General features: G+C 42.7%; 1 protein-coding gene across 1 annotated transcript in view; it reads left to right on the top strand.

Annotated features, from left to right (window-relative positions):
- Nucleotides 1–19,530, top strand: part of SMS (spermine synthase) — a 41,018-nt gene that overhangs the window by 12,755 nt on the left and 8,733 nt on the right. The window contains exons 2-7 of the mRNA XM_064483324.1: nucleotides 6,488–6,608; nucleotides 9,436–9,526; nucleotides 10,070–10,134; nucleotides 13,968–14,143; nucleotides 15,054–15,210; nucleotides 15,646–15,733. Coding sequence (XP_064339394.1) covers nucleotides 6,488–6,608; nucleotides 9,436–9,526; nucleotides 10,070–10,134; nucleotides 13,968–14,143; nucleotides 15,054–15,210; nucleotides 15,646–15,733 — 698 coding nt within the window. The remainder of the gene's footprint in view (nucleotides 1–6,487; nucleotides 6,609–9,435; nucleotides 9,527–10,069; nucleotides 10,135–13,967; nucleotides 14,144–15,053; nucleotides 15,211–15,645; nucleotides 15,734–19,530) is intronic.

Genomic DNA, 19,530 nt, shown 5'->3' with positions numbered 1-19,530 from the left:
CAGCTGTTGTAAAAAGGACTGGATGTAGAATATAAGACCAAGCTGTTGTACCTAAGACAGGCTGAGGAAGCACCTGCTTGATCTCCACTTTAATCCTTGGAAATTCATTAGGCTTTTGAATGTCTGAGAAATCTCCTGAGGCACAGACTCTTTGCTAAAATTTAAAAAGATAATAAAATATAATTTTAAATTTAAGTGTTAAGCTGTTTTTGATTGTGAAATACGAAGTCTATTTCTGTATATCATTTGATTTCAGTAATCTAGATTTGTTGCCTCTCAACATTAATTTTTTTTGTTGTTGTTGTTGTACCTAGCATATTCAGAATGAGTTCAAAAGATGTTCTGGAACTCAGGCTGTTGTGAGCAACTGGTGTGGGTGAGAGGGGCCCATGAGGAACAAACGTTATGCTCATTTGTTCTCAGGAGTGGTTGTGCCAGTGGTGGTGGTAGCTGTGGAACAGATTTTTTTACCTTGATATATTTTACATAGAGTAAATTTAGTGTACAGTTCTGCGTTTTGATCAAGGCATAACGCTGTCAAGATGAGGACATCTGAGAGGATTTTTTAAAGCAGATACTTGAATGATTCCAAACTATTGGAGTCCAGTTTCCCTTCTTTTAGATTTGAGGTTCTATCAAGAAGACCAGAAAGCTGGTAAAATGGGCACAACCTAAGTCCAACTCTTCGGTTCTCTGACATCAGAGTCTCGGGTTTGGGGAAGGAGGCCTGCATTTATGCTGCCCCTTGGAGGGAGGAGCAAACGGATCTGCCACCAGTTTCAGGGCCATTCTCCCACTAAGAGCACAGATCTCTGAAAGGAGGTGGCTGGGCTCCCTGACTTGGATGGTAAATGGAAAGTGCATGGAGAGGCAGATCAGAGGGAGCCGAGAGGCGTGGACAAGTTAGGGCATGGAGTGGGTCTGGGGAGTGGAAAGTGGGCTGGATGGACGCTGGGCTTTGGGCCTCACCACTTGGGCATGGTGCAGCCATGGGAGTAACTAACCACCCCTGGGAACTTCAGTTGTTTGAGCTTTGTGGGAGGGAGACCTAGAAGACAACATAACTGGGGTGGGGGGTGCGCTTGGTGGTGAGGTGTGGAATTTCCAGCCCATGTAATTAAAGATATTCTTGGCAAGCATAGGAATTCATCTCCTAATTTCATAAACCAGGTGCTGCTTGAACGTGAGGAAGCAGGAAGGCCCGCAGCAGCCTGACCCCGCAGAGGAGGCGGTGCGGCCCGGGCCCACAGCTGGCATGGTGATGGCCCCGCAGGCCCTGAGACTTGGCCTTGTGGAGCTTAAAGCCCTCTCACCTTCTGTCCAGAGTTCTCGTAGTTGAAGCTTCTGCAGTTGAGAAAGACTTAAAAGGCACAAGTCAAGGTCGGGGGTGAAGAGTCCAGAGTTTTTCTGGAGGTGTGAAAATTGCTTATTTGTTGAGGGCATCCTCTCTAATGGAATTCACTTTGTTACGAAGGTTATAGTATTTAGCTTCTTAAAACCAAAGAAGTGGGAATTTAATGGAAGCATGTTTTCCTGTCTTTTTGCCATGGTGCCTGGTGTCTTAGGCTGTGGTGGAGGGCCTTTGGGGAAACGTCTGGGGCCATGAAGGAGGATCTTAAGCGGCAGGGGCATTGTCCATTGATGGGAAGGAGTAGGGAAGTCTGAGCCGGATTTTGATTCTAGATTTGAGATTGGGACAGTGTGGTGAGCATTTGTGGGAGGCAGATTCCAGCTGGATGTAGAAATTTGGGATTTGGCCCCAAATTTGTGATTGCTCTAGGATGTGGCATCTGGAGCTTATGGTCAGGGTCCGAGGAATGAGGTTCATTATCCAAGAGAGCCCTGTAAATGGGTCTCGGGGAGAAATTGAGGCAGGGGGATAAAACTTTGTCTTTCCTTGCCTTCTTTCGGTAGTGGCGTGTTAAATTTGTTGACCACCAAGTTGATTTTCCTTGAGTTGTTGTTGAATAAACACACCCAAAGTGGGCAGTGGTCTGGAAATAAGGACACTGAGTTGCCCATTGGACAAAGGACACATGTTGCCCTGGGACAGGTCACTGTGTTTCTGAGCACTTGAAAGGCTGTCTGAGTGGTTGACTAGTTACACATCATTCCATCATTCTTGCCTGGCCAGAGCTTTCTAAGAACTTGTGCCAAACATTTTATTAGCCTAGTTTGAATTAGCATGTCTACCTGAAAGCGGTGTACTTATCTCTTTTAGCATTGAATCTATTTCACATTTTCTGATTTGTTGGCATTTATGACATCACTATCTTGTCTTCCCAAATCTGGATATGCTCTGATCTCACTTGTGTTCACTCATGTGTAGAGCGTCTAATAGTTCTCAAGGGATTGCATTACTCGTGTCCCTTCTGCCCCTGGAAAATTGGGGTATGGGTCATTTTTTTTTCCACAAGGAGGGGCACTCCTCATATTTAGTGGGTATGGCTGGGATTATCTAAAGTCATGTGAAAGGTAGGACACTCATACACACCGTATTGCCATCCCCTGTTTAAGAACCCTGATAGAGCAAGCACATTTTGTTTGGTCATGTTACATGCTCCTTGCTAGACAGGCATGAAGGTTGAAACTGTGTAATAGTTGCAAAAACATTTTCTGGGGCCTGTCATCAGTTACCTGTGGCTGTAGCTAGTAGGGAGTTTGGACTTGCCTCAGACCTTCTGTTTCATTGAATATTTCTATAACCTTTTGGTGACTTCCGTGTAGTTTGGAGATAGTGAGGGTTTCTTTTTCTTCTTTGTATCGAGTGGTTTAGATCAGTGGTTCTTAACCGTAACTGCACATTGGAATTTCCCAGGGAACTTTAAAAAAATCATGATGCCTGGGTCCCACCCCCAGATTTTTATTTAATTGGTCTAGGATGTGGCATCAGAATTTTAAAAACTTCCCAGGTGATTATAATGCACAACTCGGATTGAAAACCACTGGTCTAGGTGTTCTAGAAACCCTGCAGAGATACAGTAATAAGGATGACTTTTTTTTTTTAATGTTTTTTATTGAGTTATAGTCATTTTACAGTGTTGTGTCAAATAAGGATGACTGATTTAGCCAAACGAAATTTTCCATTACCCCGAAACACTTACTGAGCACTTAAGATCAAGATGACCAAGGAAGCCACCTTGTTAAGGCTAGTGGAGCCCATGTCTTTGGCTTCCAGTTTTCATTTTAAAACTTTGATTCTGGCAGAGAGCTGCTAAGCAGTTGTTTCAGCTCCAGCTCCCCTTTCTGGAGTCTTCCCCAAGGGCTGGGAGTAGTGTGGGTGACGGGAACCCCCAGGTCAGGAGGAAGGTGACTATGAGGTGAGGGGAACAGTAGACAGAACGTGGTCTCCCTACCCCTGGCTGGGCCAATGCACACAATGGCCGCAGGCACTGGACAGTGACAACAGCCAGAAATAACGTTTAGACCCAGTGTATTTCTACTGAACCGTGGGGTTGGGGGTGGGGAGACCACAGAATAGAAATAAAGTAAACCTCTAAATTGCATCTCTTTTGTTACGTGTTGTTGTTGTTTCCCACTTGAAACCTGGCCGGAGGGCCTCCATTATCCCAGTCGGTGCCTCTCTGCTGATGGTGCCAGTTGGAAAACAGGGACAGCCGCCATGCTGGGCTTGGCCAGCAAAGACACCCCTTTCCCTGCCCAAGGGACTGAGTTTGCCCCAGCTCAGCCCCGGGGCCTTTGTTCACCACACAGCCTGGCCAGTGACATGCAGGGTGGCCCCCGCCTGGACAGCCCCTTCACCAGCACGCGCGGGGTGGGGCAGGGCGGGTTGTTGTTTTGCAGTGTGCCAACACTACCCGATCTTGAGGCCGTTTACCGGGAGTGATGATTTGTTTTATACACTTTCAAAACAGAAAACATCTGTTCTGGCCAAGGAGGGATTGAATAATTGCATAGTGGCTTTCCTGTTCACGGTTTAAGTACTGCTGGGACGTGTGGCACGCCGGCATGCTGGGTGCGCTGGTCGTCACCGCCCTGCAGCTCGGTCACTTCCACGGTGGCCTGACTCCACTGGGCTTCATTGACAAACACTAACGGAATAAGATCAGTTCTTTGCATTGAGTTTGAAATGGAAATTTTTTTTAGGGGGACAGAATTCAGTCTTAAAACCACAGTTCTGGGGGATATAATTCAGGTCTCCCTCTTTTAATTTCCTGAAGGCAATTTCAGAATAGTGAAGCCAGCTAGATTATTTTTTGCCAAATTAGTTTCCCAAAGGCATGGTTTGCTGGGACCGAGTGATACTTGAATGAGACCTGAGGTCACTGCTCGTCTTGGGTGATGCTTGTGTTCTGATGGGGCTGCGTGGATGCAGCTCCAGTGGTCCCTTTCTGATGGGCGGCTTTTTCCTGCAAGAGGCCTCCATTCCTTTTGGCCGTTCACAGGGCTGTGCTACCCCGACACTGCCCCTCCCTACCCAGGTCCCCATTCTCACTTGTGTGGCCTGCTGGGCTCTGCCTCCTACTCAGAGGAGGCACCTTCCTCGCCGGTGAACCCTTGTTGACATTATCACAGGGGGTTGCAGTCCCTCTGCTCTGCTCACTGACTGCTGTCAGAGTTGCTGGTAGCACAGCAGTCCCTGGGCTGAGCTGCTTGTCTCCACCTACTCCTTTCGTGCTGTTAGAGAATACAGTGTCATTTAATTTTGAAATTTTGATCTGAATGTTGTCTGTGAGGTTTGGTTGTGGTATCCTAATTTCTCTCTGGAAATTGAGATTAAAAAAATATCACTCCTTCACTGCCATTGATGCCACTCCACTTGCTATTGTTCATTAAGCAAAGCTAACTCCGCATTTTGGTGAATGTATTAGCCAGGCTAGGGCTGTTGTAACAAAATAACTACAAACTGAGTGGTTTGAAACTACAGAAACTTGCTCTCCCTGTTCTGGAGGCCGCAGTTCTGAAAACAAAGTATCCACAGAGCGCCCCTCCCTCTCAGGGCTCTAGGCTCCAGGGCAGAGTCCTTGCTTGCCTTTTCCAGCTTCTCGTAGCCCCACGTGTTGTTCCATGCCAGTCTCTACCTTTGTCTTCATCTCGCCTGCTCCTCAGTCTCCCTGTGTCTTTCAGTCTTTAGTCTCTGATAAGGATACTTACTGGATTTAGGACCCACCTGGATGATCTAAGATGATCTACCTCTCTAGATCCTTAAATTACCCACGTCTGTAAAAAAAAAAAAAACCCTTTTCCAGATAAGGTCACACTCCTAAATTCTGGGGGTGAGGATATGGATGTATCTTTTTTGGGGGGGCACTACTCCACCCCCTGCCATGGGGGTGATGAAATCTGTTTTTTAAATGGCAATTAACTTACATTTTAAAAAAAAAAGTTTGTGCAGGCCAGAATAACACATCTCTGCTGCCCAGTTTGGACTCTGAACCCAGTTTGTGCTGGAAGGTCTTGGGAGCATAGTTCCACGTGTCACTGGAGATGGACTGGATGGAATTTTTCAATCTACCCAGAGTCTAAGTTTTGGCACTCCTTAGTTTATGGAAAGCATTCTAGTGTAATTTTCTTGTGAAACCACACTGCGGTCAAGTGTGGATATTCTTGTTTTTTTTCTTCTGCTCTCAGTTCAGTTCACAGGGATGCTTCAATACGAGGCTTTGCAGCCTACGCTATTTTTTCTTTCATGTGGAAAAAGTACCAGCCTGTGGAGGGCTTATGGGACAGTACAGAATCATTATTTTTGTCTCATCTTGGTTCTTTATCTTACCCTTCTCAGGAAATGAATACTTTGGCAGATACAACTAGAGAAGGATACATTGTATTTTGCCTTCCATCTAAGTGTCGTAATGTTGGATGTTCTGGAAGATGAAGGCTTCATGTAAACCTGCAGAGGTTAATGCATTATCAATAACCTTGACTAGTCCTACCTGTGATCACTGAGCTCCATTTGGGTGGGAGAGGGGGTCACACACCTAGCAGCTTGTCCCTTACTGAATTGTTGCTCAGTTTCCACCATTTAGAAATAGGTTACTGAGTGGTACCAGTTATTTTTTTTCCAGTTATAAAAGCAAGCCATCCTTACTGTAAAAAACCTGGAACATAAAGCCAAACATTTTGAAGTCATTTATGATACCCATTAGTGGTGGATGGAATCTCTTTTCTAGTACTGTATATCCTCATTAATTTATTTAAACTGAAGTGGAATGTCATTTACTGTGTTTGTATTTCTGATTGCTGGCTAGGAGGAATATTTTGTAAGGCTATTTCTGGTTGGCTGAATATCTGTCTGCATTTCTGGCACAGCTGTTTTGTGGTTGGTGTTTGTGTGCTTATTGTGTTACCTGGTAATCTGCAGCCTATCCTTGCAGGACTGAGAATGTTCGTAGCTCACGATGAAGGGGATGAATGATGCTGGCTACTTTGTTCAGGTTTCCTTAAAAAGTTAAGCCGTCAGACTGCCTCACTGACTTTGCTTCTCAGCGGCTCACCCTGACCATCTTGCCTTCTCCTTGTTCTCCAGCTGATGGTGAGACCATTCTGAAAGGCCTCCAGTCCATTTTCCAGGAGCAGGGGATGACGGAGTCGGTGCACACCTGGCAGGACCATGGCTATTTAGCGACCTACATAAACAAAAATGGCAGGTGAGGTGGTGGTTGAGTGCTCGTCTTCAGATCTCAGCACTTCAGCGGTGTGAGGGTGTGTGGGGGTTGTGTGTGTGTGCACAAAGGGTGGTGGTGGGGTGGCGTCCAGTTTTTTTTCCTTTCCTCTTTTGACATCATTAGGGAGGGGGCTGGAATTCAGTGCTTCTCAGCTCTGGCTGCACAGCAGAGTTGCCTGGAGTGCTTTCACAAAATCCCAGGCCCAAGCGCTCCCTGCAGAGGTTGAGGTCTCTGGGCACCACTGTTTCTCCAGAGCCCCCCAGGTGATTCTGCTGTGTGGCCAAGACCCAAAACCCTTGGGCAGCATAAGCAGCGTGAGCCCGCAGGCAGTGATCAGAGCTGTTTAAAACACAGCTTGCCGTGCTGTGCTCCAGAAGTTGCTGATGCCACAGGTCGGGGGAGCACCCCAAATAGCATTTCTGACAAGCTCCCAGCTGCCAGTCAGCTGGCCCTGCCGTGAGTAGCACTGTAATAACTGATCATCAGTTAATGCAGACTGCAGTCAAGTGTGGGATAGGAGTCTGCAAGTAGCTTGACAGGAAACTGAGGGGGGGATCCAACAGTTAACAAGTTGTTTTTTTTTTTTTTTGCCCTTAAGACTTTATACCTAATCAATATGTAAATGAAAGTCACCGTGAGAGTAGGAAAGGAGAAGATTGACACCAGGAGACACTGGTGCCTCGAGCATTTTGTATTTCCCTAAGTCTAGGTTTGTATCATCTGGACTGTTTGCTGTACAAAACTATTAAGATTCTTAGTAATTCACACTATTAACTTTAAAATGTGAATTCTTGGATGTTTTTGATGGCTTTTATTCCATTCTCCCAATGGATACTAAGTACTACAATTCCTCATGGCTTCATTAATGTGCCACATTCTCTCCCTTGTTTTTCTAATTAAAAGAAAACACCCTCTACCCTCTTCTTACAGAGGCCCAGAAGACAGTGCTGTGAGATGAAGGAAACTTGCACTTTTGAACTCACCCTTCCCTTTCCATTGTTCTCTTTATAAGTCTACATACGGTCCACCCCTGTGGCAACGACTGGTGTTTCCTACCCCAATGTCTCAGAGACATCCTAACCCCTCTCCTCTAAGACCAGATTTATATTTCTGGTGACATAGCCGTCCTCAGTGTGAGTAGCAGCTATCTCAGAGGTATCTAGAAAGATGTCTTCTCAAGGGTGACCCCAAATCAGTACCACCGCAGACCCTCCACTGCCTCCGTCCTCGGGCTCTGGCCCAGTTAAGGCGAGTCTTCTGGAAGCAGAGGTCTGCAGCTGGCCTTAAGCCGTCCAGCTCCGCAGCCCTTCTGTTTGGTCCTCTTCACCCTCCCTGCCATCTCGCTGTCTTTGTTGTGGTCCATCCTTTGGGACTTTTCCTCTCTTACCACCTCCTAATGGCCTTTGCAACCTGGCGAGGCCAACCTCTCTACGTCACTTCCTGAGTCTTCTACCCTAGCACCAATCCCAGCCTTCCAGAAGGCTTAGAATTCTTCCTGGAAGGGAGTTTCTGAGTGACAAGAGGGGTTTAGAAATTGCTTCTGAAAGCAGAAAAAAAAGTTAACATGCTTAGTTAACAAAAAGTTGTTTTTCAACGTTGGCCTTTCTCTTCTCTCACTTGGCCATCTGGGCCCCATCTCCATGTTGCCTGTCTGAATCCTCACTTTTCTTTTCCACGCCCAGGCACTGGCCCTGGGGAGGGCCTGCAGCTCCACACCCCGGCAGCTTTTCCTGTTTCTTAATTTTTGTTTTAAATCTGGTTTTAATCTCATGATTAACACTTCCAGTGTTCTCCATGTTCTGTGGTTCTCAGGCATAGGACTCTGCTAGAAGCAGCTAGGTGGTTAAGGGCTGGCATTTCTCTATCCTTCACCCCTGGCTCCTCTTTTTGGAGGAGGGGTGGGGGGGATGATCAGCTCATTCAAGTGTAGTAGATGTCTGTGGGGCCCTGGGCCCTGAACTTGATTTTGAGGCTATCTAAGGGCTGAAGGTGAAAATTAACTAGTTGTATTTATTTTTTAATCCAGGCACACTACCTGTATTCTCTGAACAGAATTCTTCATCTTAATTTAGTATTTTTCAGATGTTCATATCATAGCCCTGCACACACATCTGCATATGTGCAATACAAAATATATATGTTTAATCGAAACAAGTTTAAGATAGTTCTTAAGCATGTGACACTCTTTTTTTACTTCATTAAAAAAAAAAGCTGCTTAGATCCACTAAATTAGGGGTTAGAGCCTTTTCTGTAAGGAGCCACATAAGGTCCCTGTCACATTCTTTTTTTTTTTTTTTTAAAACAACTCTTTAAAAATGTAAAAACCATACTTCGTTTGCAGGCTCCACAAAACGTACTGCGGGCTGGATTTGGCTTGGAGGGTCCAAACTCAGTGGATTTTAGCCACCACCTGCTTGCAGTCAGAAAAACATGGTTTTGAACTCTGGAGGGTATTGGGAAATCCCAAATTGCTCTTCCCCACCCTCCCTTCCTTTCAAAGAGAGTTTACTAAGGCTGGCGAGTCCCTGCTGGGGGGCCTTCAGAAAAATCAGCGTCATAGAACTTGCTGCTGAATCACTTTTTGGGCCCAAGAACCTATTCTGAAAACCCTACCATTCAGTGACCCTAAAACTTTCCCTAAATGATTGCCTTCACTGCCCCCATGAAGAGGCTCTAACAAGAAAGCAGCAGGGTTTATGTAATTAAGGGGAAAAGAGCAGTGGCTTTCCCTGTTAACTGGGTGGGCGTCTTTCCTTTTGAGTGCGATGATATCAATTCTTACCCCCTAAAATTATGCTTTCCTCTGCAGCTTTGCCAATTTGAGAATTTACCCACATGGACTGGTGTTGCTGGACCTTCAGAGTTATGACGGGGATGCGCAAGGCAAAGAAGTTGACAGTGTCAGTTGTTCACTTTCATTTACTCAAGTATTTGAGGATCACAAAACTGCTCGGTTTAATGACGTTAAAATTAATTTCATCTAATTGCTGACTTCCCAGTTCACTGAATTTTAAACTCGCCTCTCTTCAGATAAGTGGTTTTAGATGAAAAACAGTTGTTTTCCAGTAGTTTTTAGGAATCTAGCTGTCAAGTTTCCCTCGACTGCTTTGAGTACTGAGTAATGATTTCACCTTCCACTGAAGGGAATGTAAGCCTTTAACCAGGATGTTATGTCTGCAATATCTTTGAGCCTTCCCCTTTCCCGTTATTCTGTTGGTACTTTAGGCTGAAGTTAGGCTGGCACCACGAGGGCTGACTGTGTGGGAGTGTGGAATTGGGCCAGGGCTGCAGGCCGCTCTGTGTAGGGCCGGGGGAGGACAAGTGTGTTTGGGTGTCTGCCAGTATCACAGCTGTCAGCGCGGTCTCAACCTCTTGGTCTGTAAGTTAGCTGTTCCACTCGGCTTATTCTATAAGCCCATTAATTTCTTTTCTTATAATTGTAGCTTTTGAACAAAGTAGAAGAAAGAATGAAAGAATTGAGTCAGGACAGTACTGAGCGGGTGAAGCGGTAAGTCCATTCCTGAATGTCCTTTTATATTTGGTTAATCGATAAAAGAATCAGAATGGTGAGCAGTGTCTGCTTAAGACATGGAGAAGATCAAAGTCAACTACTGCTCTGGCAGCAAGGTAGACGGAGAGAGTGGGTGCCTCACCCCCAAAGGAGACCAAGTGTGTACGAGAGAGACACAGACACAGAGACACACAGGGAGAGGTGCTGAAAGGAGATGATTGCAGAGGCAGAAATGGAGTGATTCCAAGGAGCTGGAACTGTATAAAAGCAGAGGACCACATGGGCCTGGAACCTCAAAGGGGAGCCAGAAAACTCTTCCCCGACTCTGCCCAGTAAAAGAGAAAGGATCTTCTGCCTTTTCTGAGAGTTCTGGGCCCCAGAGTGGAATTAAGCAGTGTTAAGAGACTTTGACAGGATGGGGTGACAGAACATTTGCCTCAGTGCTTTCAGGCTGAGATAACATTTCAGGGTACTAAGAATCTCTGAGGCCACCCACCTTGAGCAGCTGCTGGTAGGTTCTTTTCAAATGATAATTAAGACAATTAAGCTTTTGTTTCGGAGTGAAGCCACTTTGCCACATGTGACTATTTAAAACTAAGTTAATAAAAACAGTTCCTTCCTCAGCCTCACCTCCTGCGGATAGCTAATGGCCAGTGCCTGGCATATTGGATAGCACATATACAGAACATTTCTGTTGTGACAGATGTGAAAAGAGCTTTGATAGAAGTAACAGTTTTGACCTTTATGGGGAAGGATAGAGTCTGGTAGGTCCTGGGAACTGAGAATTTGAAGTCAACATGGATGCCCAGCAAGTAATTCTGAGCAGTGTTCTCTTGCACTACCTGGGTGGATCCTTGTCAGGCCCCCCAAAGTAGACCCATTCCTTGCTCCTAAAGACAAATACATACATGCAGAGACACGGGGAGTCTTGACCAAGGTCAGACCATCACTGATGGAAATGACCAGAATACAGACTTCTCCAATTCAGGGCACACTCCAGAAGGAAGGTATCTTTGGTGGCTGGAGCTAGGATGTTTGTCCTTAATGACTCATATTGCTAAGTTAGATTAGCCTGGAGGAAAGCCCCGGGGCAGATGTAAGATGACTGGAAAGTTGGATAGAAAGCCTGGAAACTGCAAGAAACTTGTCCCCTTTGTTGAAATCTTTCAGAGCACCCTGACTTGTTGACCCCACCCAAGTTCAGTTTAGGTTTCCTCAGGCCCTTCCCCATCCTTGAAGAACTTATTCACACCCGTACTTCTTTCAGGAGTTTCTTTTTCTGCTTACGAAATTTTCCTAATCTGCATTCATTTGAATTGAATGGGTTCCCACTGTGTCTTCGGGGCGGTGATAATGAATTGGCCAACATCAAAATGCCTGATTTTCTTTTTTTCTTTATTGGTCTGATTTTTCTCAGGGTTACTTCTAGGAGTGAGTAAATAGATGGAATGCATTTATTGTCTTCAGCATTCATGACAAGTCTAGTTCCTTGGTGGTGTTGGTTTGGGAGTTTTCGAAGTGAGTGGAGGTACACTGCAGATTTTCATTTCAAAACACAGCATAGGCCTTGTTTCTCCTTGTTGCTGTTTTTACATTTTTTCATAAAATTAGGGTGGAGAGAACAGAAAGTTGTAGGCGCTTTGTTTTTGGCCTCAAAAGGACAAGAATGGTGCCACTTTTCTACCTGGGGAATAACCTTTTTAGAGATGGAATCATTAAATGACTCAGTAACACTAGCTAAAATGATTACTCCCCTGTGATCAATGAATTACATCTAAATTTTCAACTTAGAACCCATGACTTTTATGAGAAAAAAAATTTTTGTTTTCTACTTTTCACAAGAAAAGGAACAGGAAAACGAGCTCACATCAGTTGTTTTGTTGAAAAGACAAATTCTCATAATTTACACAGTGTACCTGAAGCCTAGGGCATATTCTGACTTCTTCTCTATGGTCCAGTTTCAATTTTCAGCAGTGAAGATTGAAACAAGAGCTGTGTAGGACTCCAGAATATCTCCCAAAGCCCATTTCAGGGAGATACACTTCCTGGTAGCATGAGTACTTCATCAAGGTGATGCTTCCTCATTCTCAAAGATCATTGATTCTTTGCATGTCTTTCAAAAACCATTGTGTTGTATTGGAGGAAAGAGTTCTGTACCTGAGCCAAGGCACTGTTGACACAATTGACAATGGGCAATGTTTGTTTTCAGTGGGTTTGGTTCAGTAATTGCCTGTAGCTGGCTGTCTGTCAACCAAGGGGTGGGTTCCCTCCCTTGAAAGCCTGTGACTTGTTATTTGTCACCGTCATCCAGTGTCACAGGTGGCTCACTCTCCCACCTCATTCCACCCATCAGCCAGGGGTAGAAGAGGCTTCCCCCAAGTCCTGTTTGCCTGATGGGGGCTCCATGTTTTACGAGAAAAACCTCTGGTCTTCTTCATTCCAACAGCTGAATTTGTTGGCTTGAAAGATGAAGTAGTTAAACCGTGAGTTGTTTGGATTAAATGAGAATTTATGGGAATTTGCTTTGTAAATTCAGTGCTTTTTACAGATACTAGTATTTCCTCACAGAAGGCCTCAAGCACCTGTGACAGGTTCAGACTGTACTCTTGGAAACAGGTGAGCAGAGAGAGCAAAGACTCATCTGAGCAAGTCAGAGGTAGCTGATCCCAGCGTTTTAGGTGCCTGTGGCTGTCTTCCTGTGAATCCCACTGTACTTGAGAACACAGGACTTGCATGTGGTTGTGTTGTGTGTGTGCTGAGTTCTCGTATTGTTAGTTCCTGTTAGAGTTGCCAAGCCCCTTTTCCAGGTCTGGTTTTCCCGTCATGTAGTGTCCTCTGCTGGTAGTTTCTAGTACATTCACCCTATCTAAAGCACTGAGTATTTACAAAAGAATGGAATGAGAAATCATCGGTTGGCAGCCACTCTAGTAAATTATTGGTTCAGGCAAGAATCTTCTAGATGCCAGAGCTACTGGTGAAGGTTTATTGGGAGATCAGGACCTTCACCCAGTTTCAGAGGACTGCCTACTTAGTAATTTCAAAGGGAAAAAAAGGTACCTTTGCAAATGGAGGTATCTGGTTGGCATCGCCTATAACTGCATGATCACTCTTAGCATCATCACTAATAGGACAGGCAAACATCTCATGCCCCTGATGTGATGCTTGTTATAATATGTGCCAACCTGACAATAATGAAGAGATCCTCAGGCAAACCTACTTGAGGGATTGTCTGTAGAGCACCTGGTCTTGACTTTCCTGAGATGTGAATGTTATGCAAGACATGGCAGGGGGAGAGTGTCAGACTGTTCTAGATTAAGTGAGGGTTAAAAAAAAAAGAAAGAAAAAGGGAAAATACAGTGTACGATTCTTCAAAAGTAGAAGAGCTATGAAGGGGATTATTGGGGCAGTTGGGGACACTTGAACATGGATTCTGTGCTAGGTGACGGTATTCCATCTGTGTGCACTTGCATGGATGTTGGAGTGGCAGTGTACACAATCTTAAGAGATCCTTGCTGCAGTGTTTGGGAGTGAAGTGTGATGTCTGCCATGGTCATTTTCTCCTTTAACTTTTTATTAGGGAAAATTTACAGCTTGTCAGAAAGGCTTTTTAAAAAGTAAACTCTTACTGTACAACGGTGTTGAACTTTGTCAGTAGCCATGTTTGTATAACCTAAAAACCCCAAGCTTTAGATTTGTTGTGTACTCTTTAGAAGTCTGCCTGGGGTCGTGTGGCTCCTGCGTACTCTGGCTCCCAGGTCCTCTTTTAAGGCAGCCTCACCATAAGAGTAGCATTTGTTGTAAGACTCATTTCTGTTTCCCTTATTTTACAGCTTACCACCCATAGTTCGAGGAGGGGCCATTGACAGATACTGGCCCACTGCTGATGGCCGTCTGGTTGAGTACGACATAGATGAAGTGGTGTATGATGAAGACTCACCTTACCAGAACATTAAAATTTTACACTCGAAACAATTTGGAAACATTCTCATCCTTAGTGGGGATGTTAGTAAGTATTCCATCCCTAGCTACCCCAATCATGTAACAGAGCGACCGTGTGTTAGATTAGGGTGCTTTCCTGACAAATACCAATGTTGTGGATTTGTCCAGGTTTGTCCTTGGCCCTGCTTTTTTGTTTGCAATGAACATTTGCATCGGATTAACCTGGGCTTTCATTGTCTGGGCTTTCATGTTTTATAGCAGAGCCATGGAAACTTTGTCTTGATAATCTTTTTTTTTTCTTAGTTTCTTGGTGATGAGTATTTCAAAGGAATGTAATTACTTTTTTTGTTGTTTTTTTTTTGAGTGGGTAGGTAATGAGGTTTACTTATTTCTTTGTTTTCAGAGGAGGTACTGGGGATTGAACCCAGGACCTTGTGCATGCTAAGCATGTGCTCTACCTCTTGAGCTGTACCCTCGCCCTCCTTTTAAGAAGTCTATGTTATGGACAATTTCGAACCTAAGTAGACCAAATAGTATCATGAACCCACATATACTCACCACTGAGTGTCAACAATCATCAACTCCTGGCCAGTCTTGTTTCTCCTAAACTCTAGTCCACTTTCTCTCCCTCTCATTATTTTAAAGCAACTCTGACATCTTATTTCATCTAGAAACATATAATTGCTTTTAATTATTCATCATATCAGAAGAATCTTGAGACTGAATTTTCTTCCCACTGACTAAACTATGTATGTGTATAATCTATGTAACATATTGGGTGTTAGATGAGCAGGGTTAATGAAAGGTCCACAATCCAAAAAATTAAAAATACCTCTGTACATTGTTGATAGTTTTTAAACATTGAAAATGAAAAATTTTGCATTTTAGGCTAGATTCCAGCACTTTGTAGTATGGTAAGTAGGGTGGTGTGTACGTTTGGGTAGAGTCACCATTTTGGATCTGTTTCTCCTCCCTAGATTTGGCAGAAAGTGACTTGGCGTATACCCGGGCCATCATGGGCAGTGGCAAGGAAGATTACACCGGCAAAGATGTACTCATTCTGGGAGGTGGAGATGGGGGCATATTATGTGAAATAGTCAAACTGAAACCAAAGATGGTCACTATGGTAGAGATATCCTTTGTTATATAAGAGATCCAGTTAAGTGGGCTTCATTTTCTTTCTCTTTTTTTGTCTTAAGACTCCAGTTAATGTTACGAGGCAAATGTGTTATTAAGACTACCTTGAACAAACATTTCAACTTAGTATCAATAGCCTTTTTATGTGGCCACCAACTAAGAAACAGAGTTGAGAATTAAAAAGTAACCTTTGTACCACGTCTACCTCTCAGCACTTGCTGAAATGGCTTCTTCATTAGAAGAAAATTCAATTCCTTTTGAGTGTTCTTGATGCACAAGTGAAATCATCTCATTCATCTTTTTTTTTTTTAAACTTGTGATACCCACATTAGTGTTGTGTTCATCTTAATCTTTTTTTTAAGGTGTTATATTTCAGAATTCTTTCATAAATCCAATTACAGGGGAAATTTCTCCTTAACCTCTTTTGAACATTGACCAAATGGTGATTGACGGATGTAAGAAATACATGCGAAAAACATGTGGCGATGTCTTAGACAATCTTAAAGGAGACTGCTATCAGGTAATGTTCACCAAATAATGGTTTTATTAAGTGAACTGATAAGATTATTGATCAGAACTGTGCTTTCTTAAAACTGCTTTAAGTATGATTGGCTAAGAATGTAAATCATCAAGGTGATAGATCATCTTGTAGGGGAGAAAAAATTTCCCTCTACTCTTCTGGTTCTTGCCTGAGAACCCCTGTAATAAAGATTAACAAGAGGAAAAACAAGTTTATTAACATGTTTAACTCATGTATATATGGAAAATAGGCAGAGAAAAATAACTTAGAAGTAGCTTTTGAATTTAGCTTCAATGTCATCTTAATAGGGAAAAGGGGGCGTAGGTGTCTTGGGGGGAGTAAATGACTTAGGAAAAATGAACAGTGCCCTTAGAAGAGTAGATAAGGAGGTGTGATAGTTTGTGACAAAGTTTGTCTGGGTGTGGTGTCGGTCTCCTCTTCTGTGATAAGAGGCCAGCTACCCTGGATGAATCTCTCAGGAAGGGGATCTATGACAATTGAGTTGCTTTTGGAGGCTCTGTCTTCAGATAAAGAGTTCAGAGAAAGTCTCTGGCTACATTTGCTTTTTCCCAAGTGCTTACAGCTCAAAATAGTCAATATGCCAAAGCTTCGTATTTTGAGGTGGCCTGTTCTGCCATCATCCTTCGTTCTCTCTGAGTTCTCTATACATTTGTATTCAGGGAAGGTGTGTACCTATCATTAAAAAAGGAAATTACCAACTCCAGATTCTCTGAATTTAATAACATTAATTCATTCTTTTATAAAAGATGTCATGTACCTTTTTATGACCTGGCATTCCACCACCTTTGTCCCTCTAGCCTGATGCTCTCTGTGAGTCTTTCAGAGAGAATTCAGAGATTTAATTGGAAGGCGTAGATGATTAAAATGTTTGATGTTGAAATCACTGCTTCTTGCACAGCAAGTTAGTTTCTGTCCTAAATTCTGCTGTGCTTGCAAGTTATCCAATCATTACAGTTTGTAGGATAGCTCTTGTATTGTACTTGCAGGATGCATATGTTCAGTGCTCATACCTACAGTGCTTGGTAGAGCAAGATAGCTAAGCAAATACATTATTTTATTTGACCGAAATCTTAAATGTGTATCTCCAGTTTTATAAACAATCTCGATGAGTGCTTTAATTTGTTATATGAATAACTAACTTACCCTATGGCATCTTCTGTGTGTGCCTCCAAATTTCATTTCATAGTAATTTTTTCATATCACGTTAATTTTTTAAGCTGAGAGAGGAATTATGTCTACGTTAAAATGCAGTTGAGATGGTTTTATGGGGAAAAGGGAAAGAAAGATACATATTTCACTTTCACTATTTGAAAGGTTAAAAAGGGAGGGAGGATCCAGCAATTCCACTCCTGGTTATTTATCTGAAGAAAACAGAAGCACTAGAAAAGATACTTACACCCCCCCACCCCATTCATAGCAGCACTATTGACAATAGCTGAGATATGGAAGCAACCCGAGTGTCCATCAACACATGACTGGATAAAGATCATGGTGTGGTATATATATGCAATGGAATTCTATTCAGCCATTTAAAAAAAAAAAAAAGAAATCCTGCCATTTGTGACAACATGGATAGACCTTGAGGGAATTATACTAAGTGAAATAGCCAGAGAAAGAAAAATAATGTATGATTTCACTCACATGGAATATAAAAAGATTTTAAAAAAATAAATGAACAAACCAAACCAAACAAAAATACATAGGTACAGAGAATAGAGTATTGCTTCTGAGAAGGCGGTGGGGTGGAGGTGGGGGGGGTGGGGAGGGTGAAATGGGTAAAGAGGATCAGCTGTATGGTGCTGGGTGGTGAGAAGGCTGTAGTGTACACAGAAGTCAAAATATAATGTACACGTGAAAGAACAAAAGGAGAAATTAGGGTCTTTAGAGCATGGTAGACTTGTTTGACTGTGAGCTAAAAATTACCCTGCCTGAAGTGTTTAAACGTTTAAACCTCACACCTGTACCAAATGTTTCTAGTCTTATGGAAGAAGACAGTGGAGAGTTTTGAAGGACATTGATTCAGGGTTGTGGGGTAACTTTAGAGGAGTGATTCAAATTCATGTCTTCCTGGCTCCTTCTGTGGCTTCCTTACATGGACTAAGAAAAAACTAACTAGGACCACAAACCCAAAGCTGCAGTACTGTGTTGTAGACTGCTGTAATTAGAGGCCAGATACAGATATAAGTGGGAAGATTTACAAATGGCCCCAGAAAATAACTTCTCACCTTGTGGCTGCATCTGAAGGTAGAGTACCAAAGGCAGATAGTGACATAAATAGAGGGGCATTTTAGAGAACACAAAATATTTTAAACCGCACCGCGTCCCCACCTTTCTGGAACAAAACCACCACCAGGGGGAGCCTGGAAAATCCTTCTGAGGCGGAAGAGTTCCTGGAGCTCTCGAAGGGTGGGTATTCCTGCTCTGTTGGGCAGCAGTAGACAAACCCCTTAGCCATTAAAATACTGCTATTAAAACAAACCAGGTCCTTGCAGCTGTTTATCATTGAAAAAATAGTTAATTACTGTGTTAACCTTTTCTAGAAAATAAAAAATGTTTCAAAGCACTCCTATTCCTTTTATAATGATAGATTTTAATACTAAAATCATTAAGGCAGTACAGAAAGAAAACTAAAGATTTTTTATATATGCACAAGATTTCCAAGTAAAAGAGCAGTAGGTTAAATCTAGCAATTTAAAGACTTACATATTATGTCCAAAAAAGATTTAGTTAATAAATGTAAAGATAAGAATTTTAACGCAATTTGGTATATAAATAGTAACATTGGTATTTACAGATGACAAAGCACTTGGGAATATTTAGCAGTCTTAATAAAGACTTGTTTGGTAAGATAAAATTGCAATAGAAGGGAAACTACCTAAACATAATAGAATCAAATGTAAAAATGTTACATATTTTGCCATTTGATATAAGGCATTTCCACTAAAATTAGGAACAAGAGGAGGATTGTTTTATTTAATGTTTTCTTTGAGTCATTAATGCAGTAAGGAAGGAAAATAGTATGAATATAGAAAAAATCAGATTACTTGCAGAGGATGAATGCTCAGAAAATAAAGGAAACTCACCTAGAAAACAAGATGAATTCATCAGAATGTGGTGGTGTGATTGGATAAAGGCAGACAAACTTTTTTCCTTATTCTAAATGCAAAAGCTTAAATGGAAATTGAGCATGGAGGGTGGGCCGGAAATCCAATTCAAAATAATGACCAATTGTTGAGTATGGAGGAATAAATTTAACAAGAATGGTATTGTGAGGCTGATAAGAATTAAGATCTTGTTGAAAGACAGCAACTGAAGTGTGAGTATGTGGAGAGAGATGTTATTTCTTGGATGAAAATCAGAATTCCAAGGGGGTTTTTAGAATTAGACCAAATCATTTTGAAGTTCATTTATAACCATAAATATCTAAGAATAGCCAAAAAAATTTTTTTTGAATAATCATAGTGAAGGGAGATTGGCCCTTTTATTTACTGTGAAGCATAGTAGACAAGAGGTATGATGAAAAAGAAAGAGGGATGGCATGGAGACTTGACGATGTCTGAGTGTGTATTTGTACACGCAAAGCTAATATACAGCCTAAGGTGTCTTCAGTTTGGGAAAAGGAGATTTAATAAGTGATGTGACCTTTCTCGTGTGTTTCTTCTCCATTTGTAAAATGGGGATGATCACAGAACCTGAAATGAGTTCAGGGTAAATGAGAAGCACTTAAAGCCAGCGCTGAGCCCTGAATTTCAGCCAGTAGCAGGCGTGAATGGAAG

The sequence above is a fragment of the Camelus dromedarius genome, chromosome X (assembly GCF_036321535.1).
Source record: "Camelus dromedarius isolate mCamDro1 chromosome X, mCamDro1.pat, whole genome shotgun sequence".
Lineage (NCBI taxonomy): Eukaryota > Metazoa > Chordata > Mammalia > Artiodactyla > Camelidae > Camelus > Camelus dromedarius.
The sequence above is the reverse complement of the archived record's forward strand: the minus strand, read 5'-3'. Positions and strand labels throughout refer to the sequence as shown.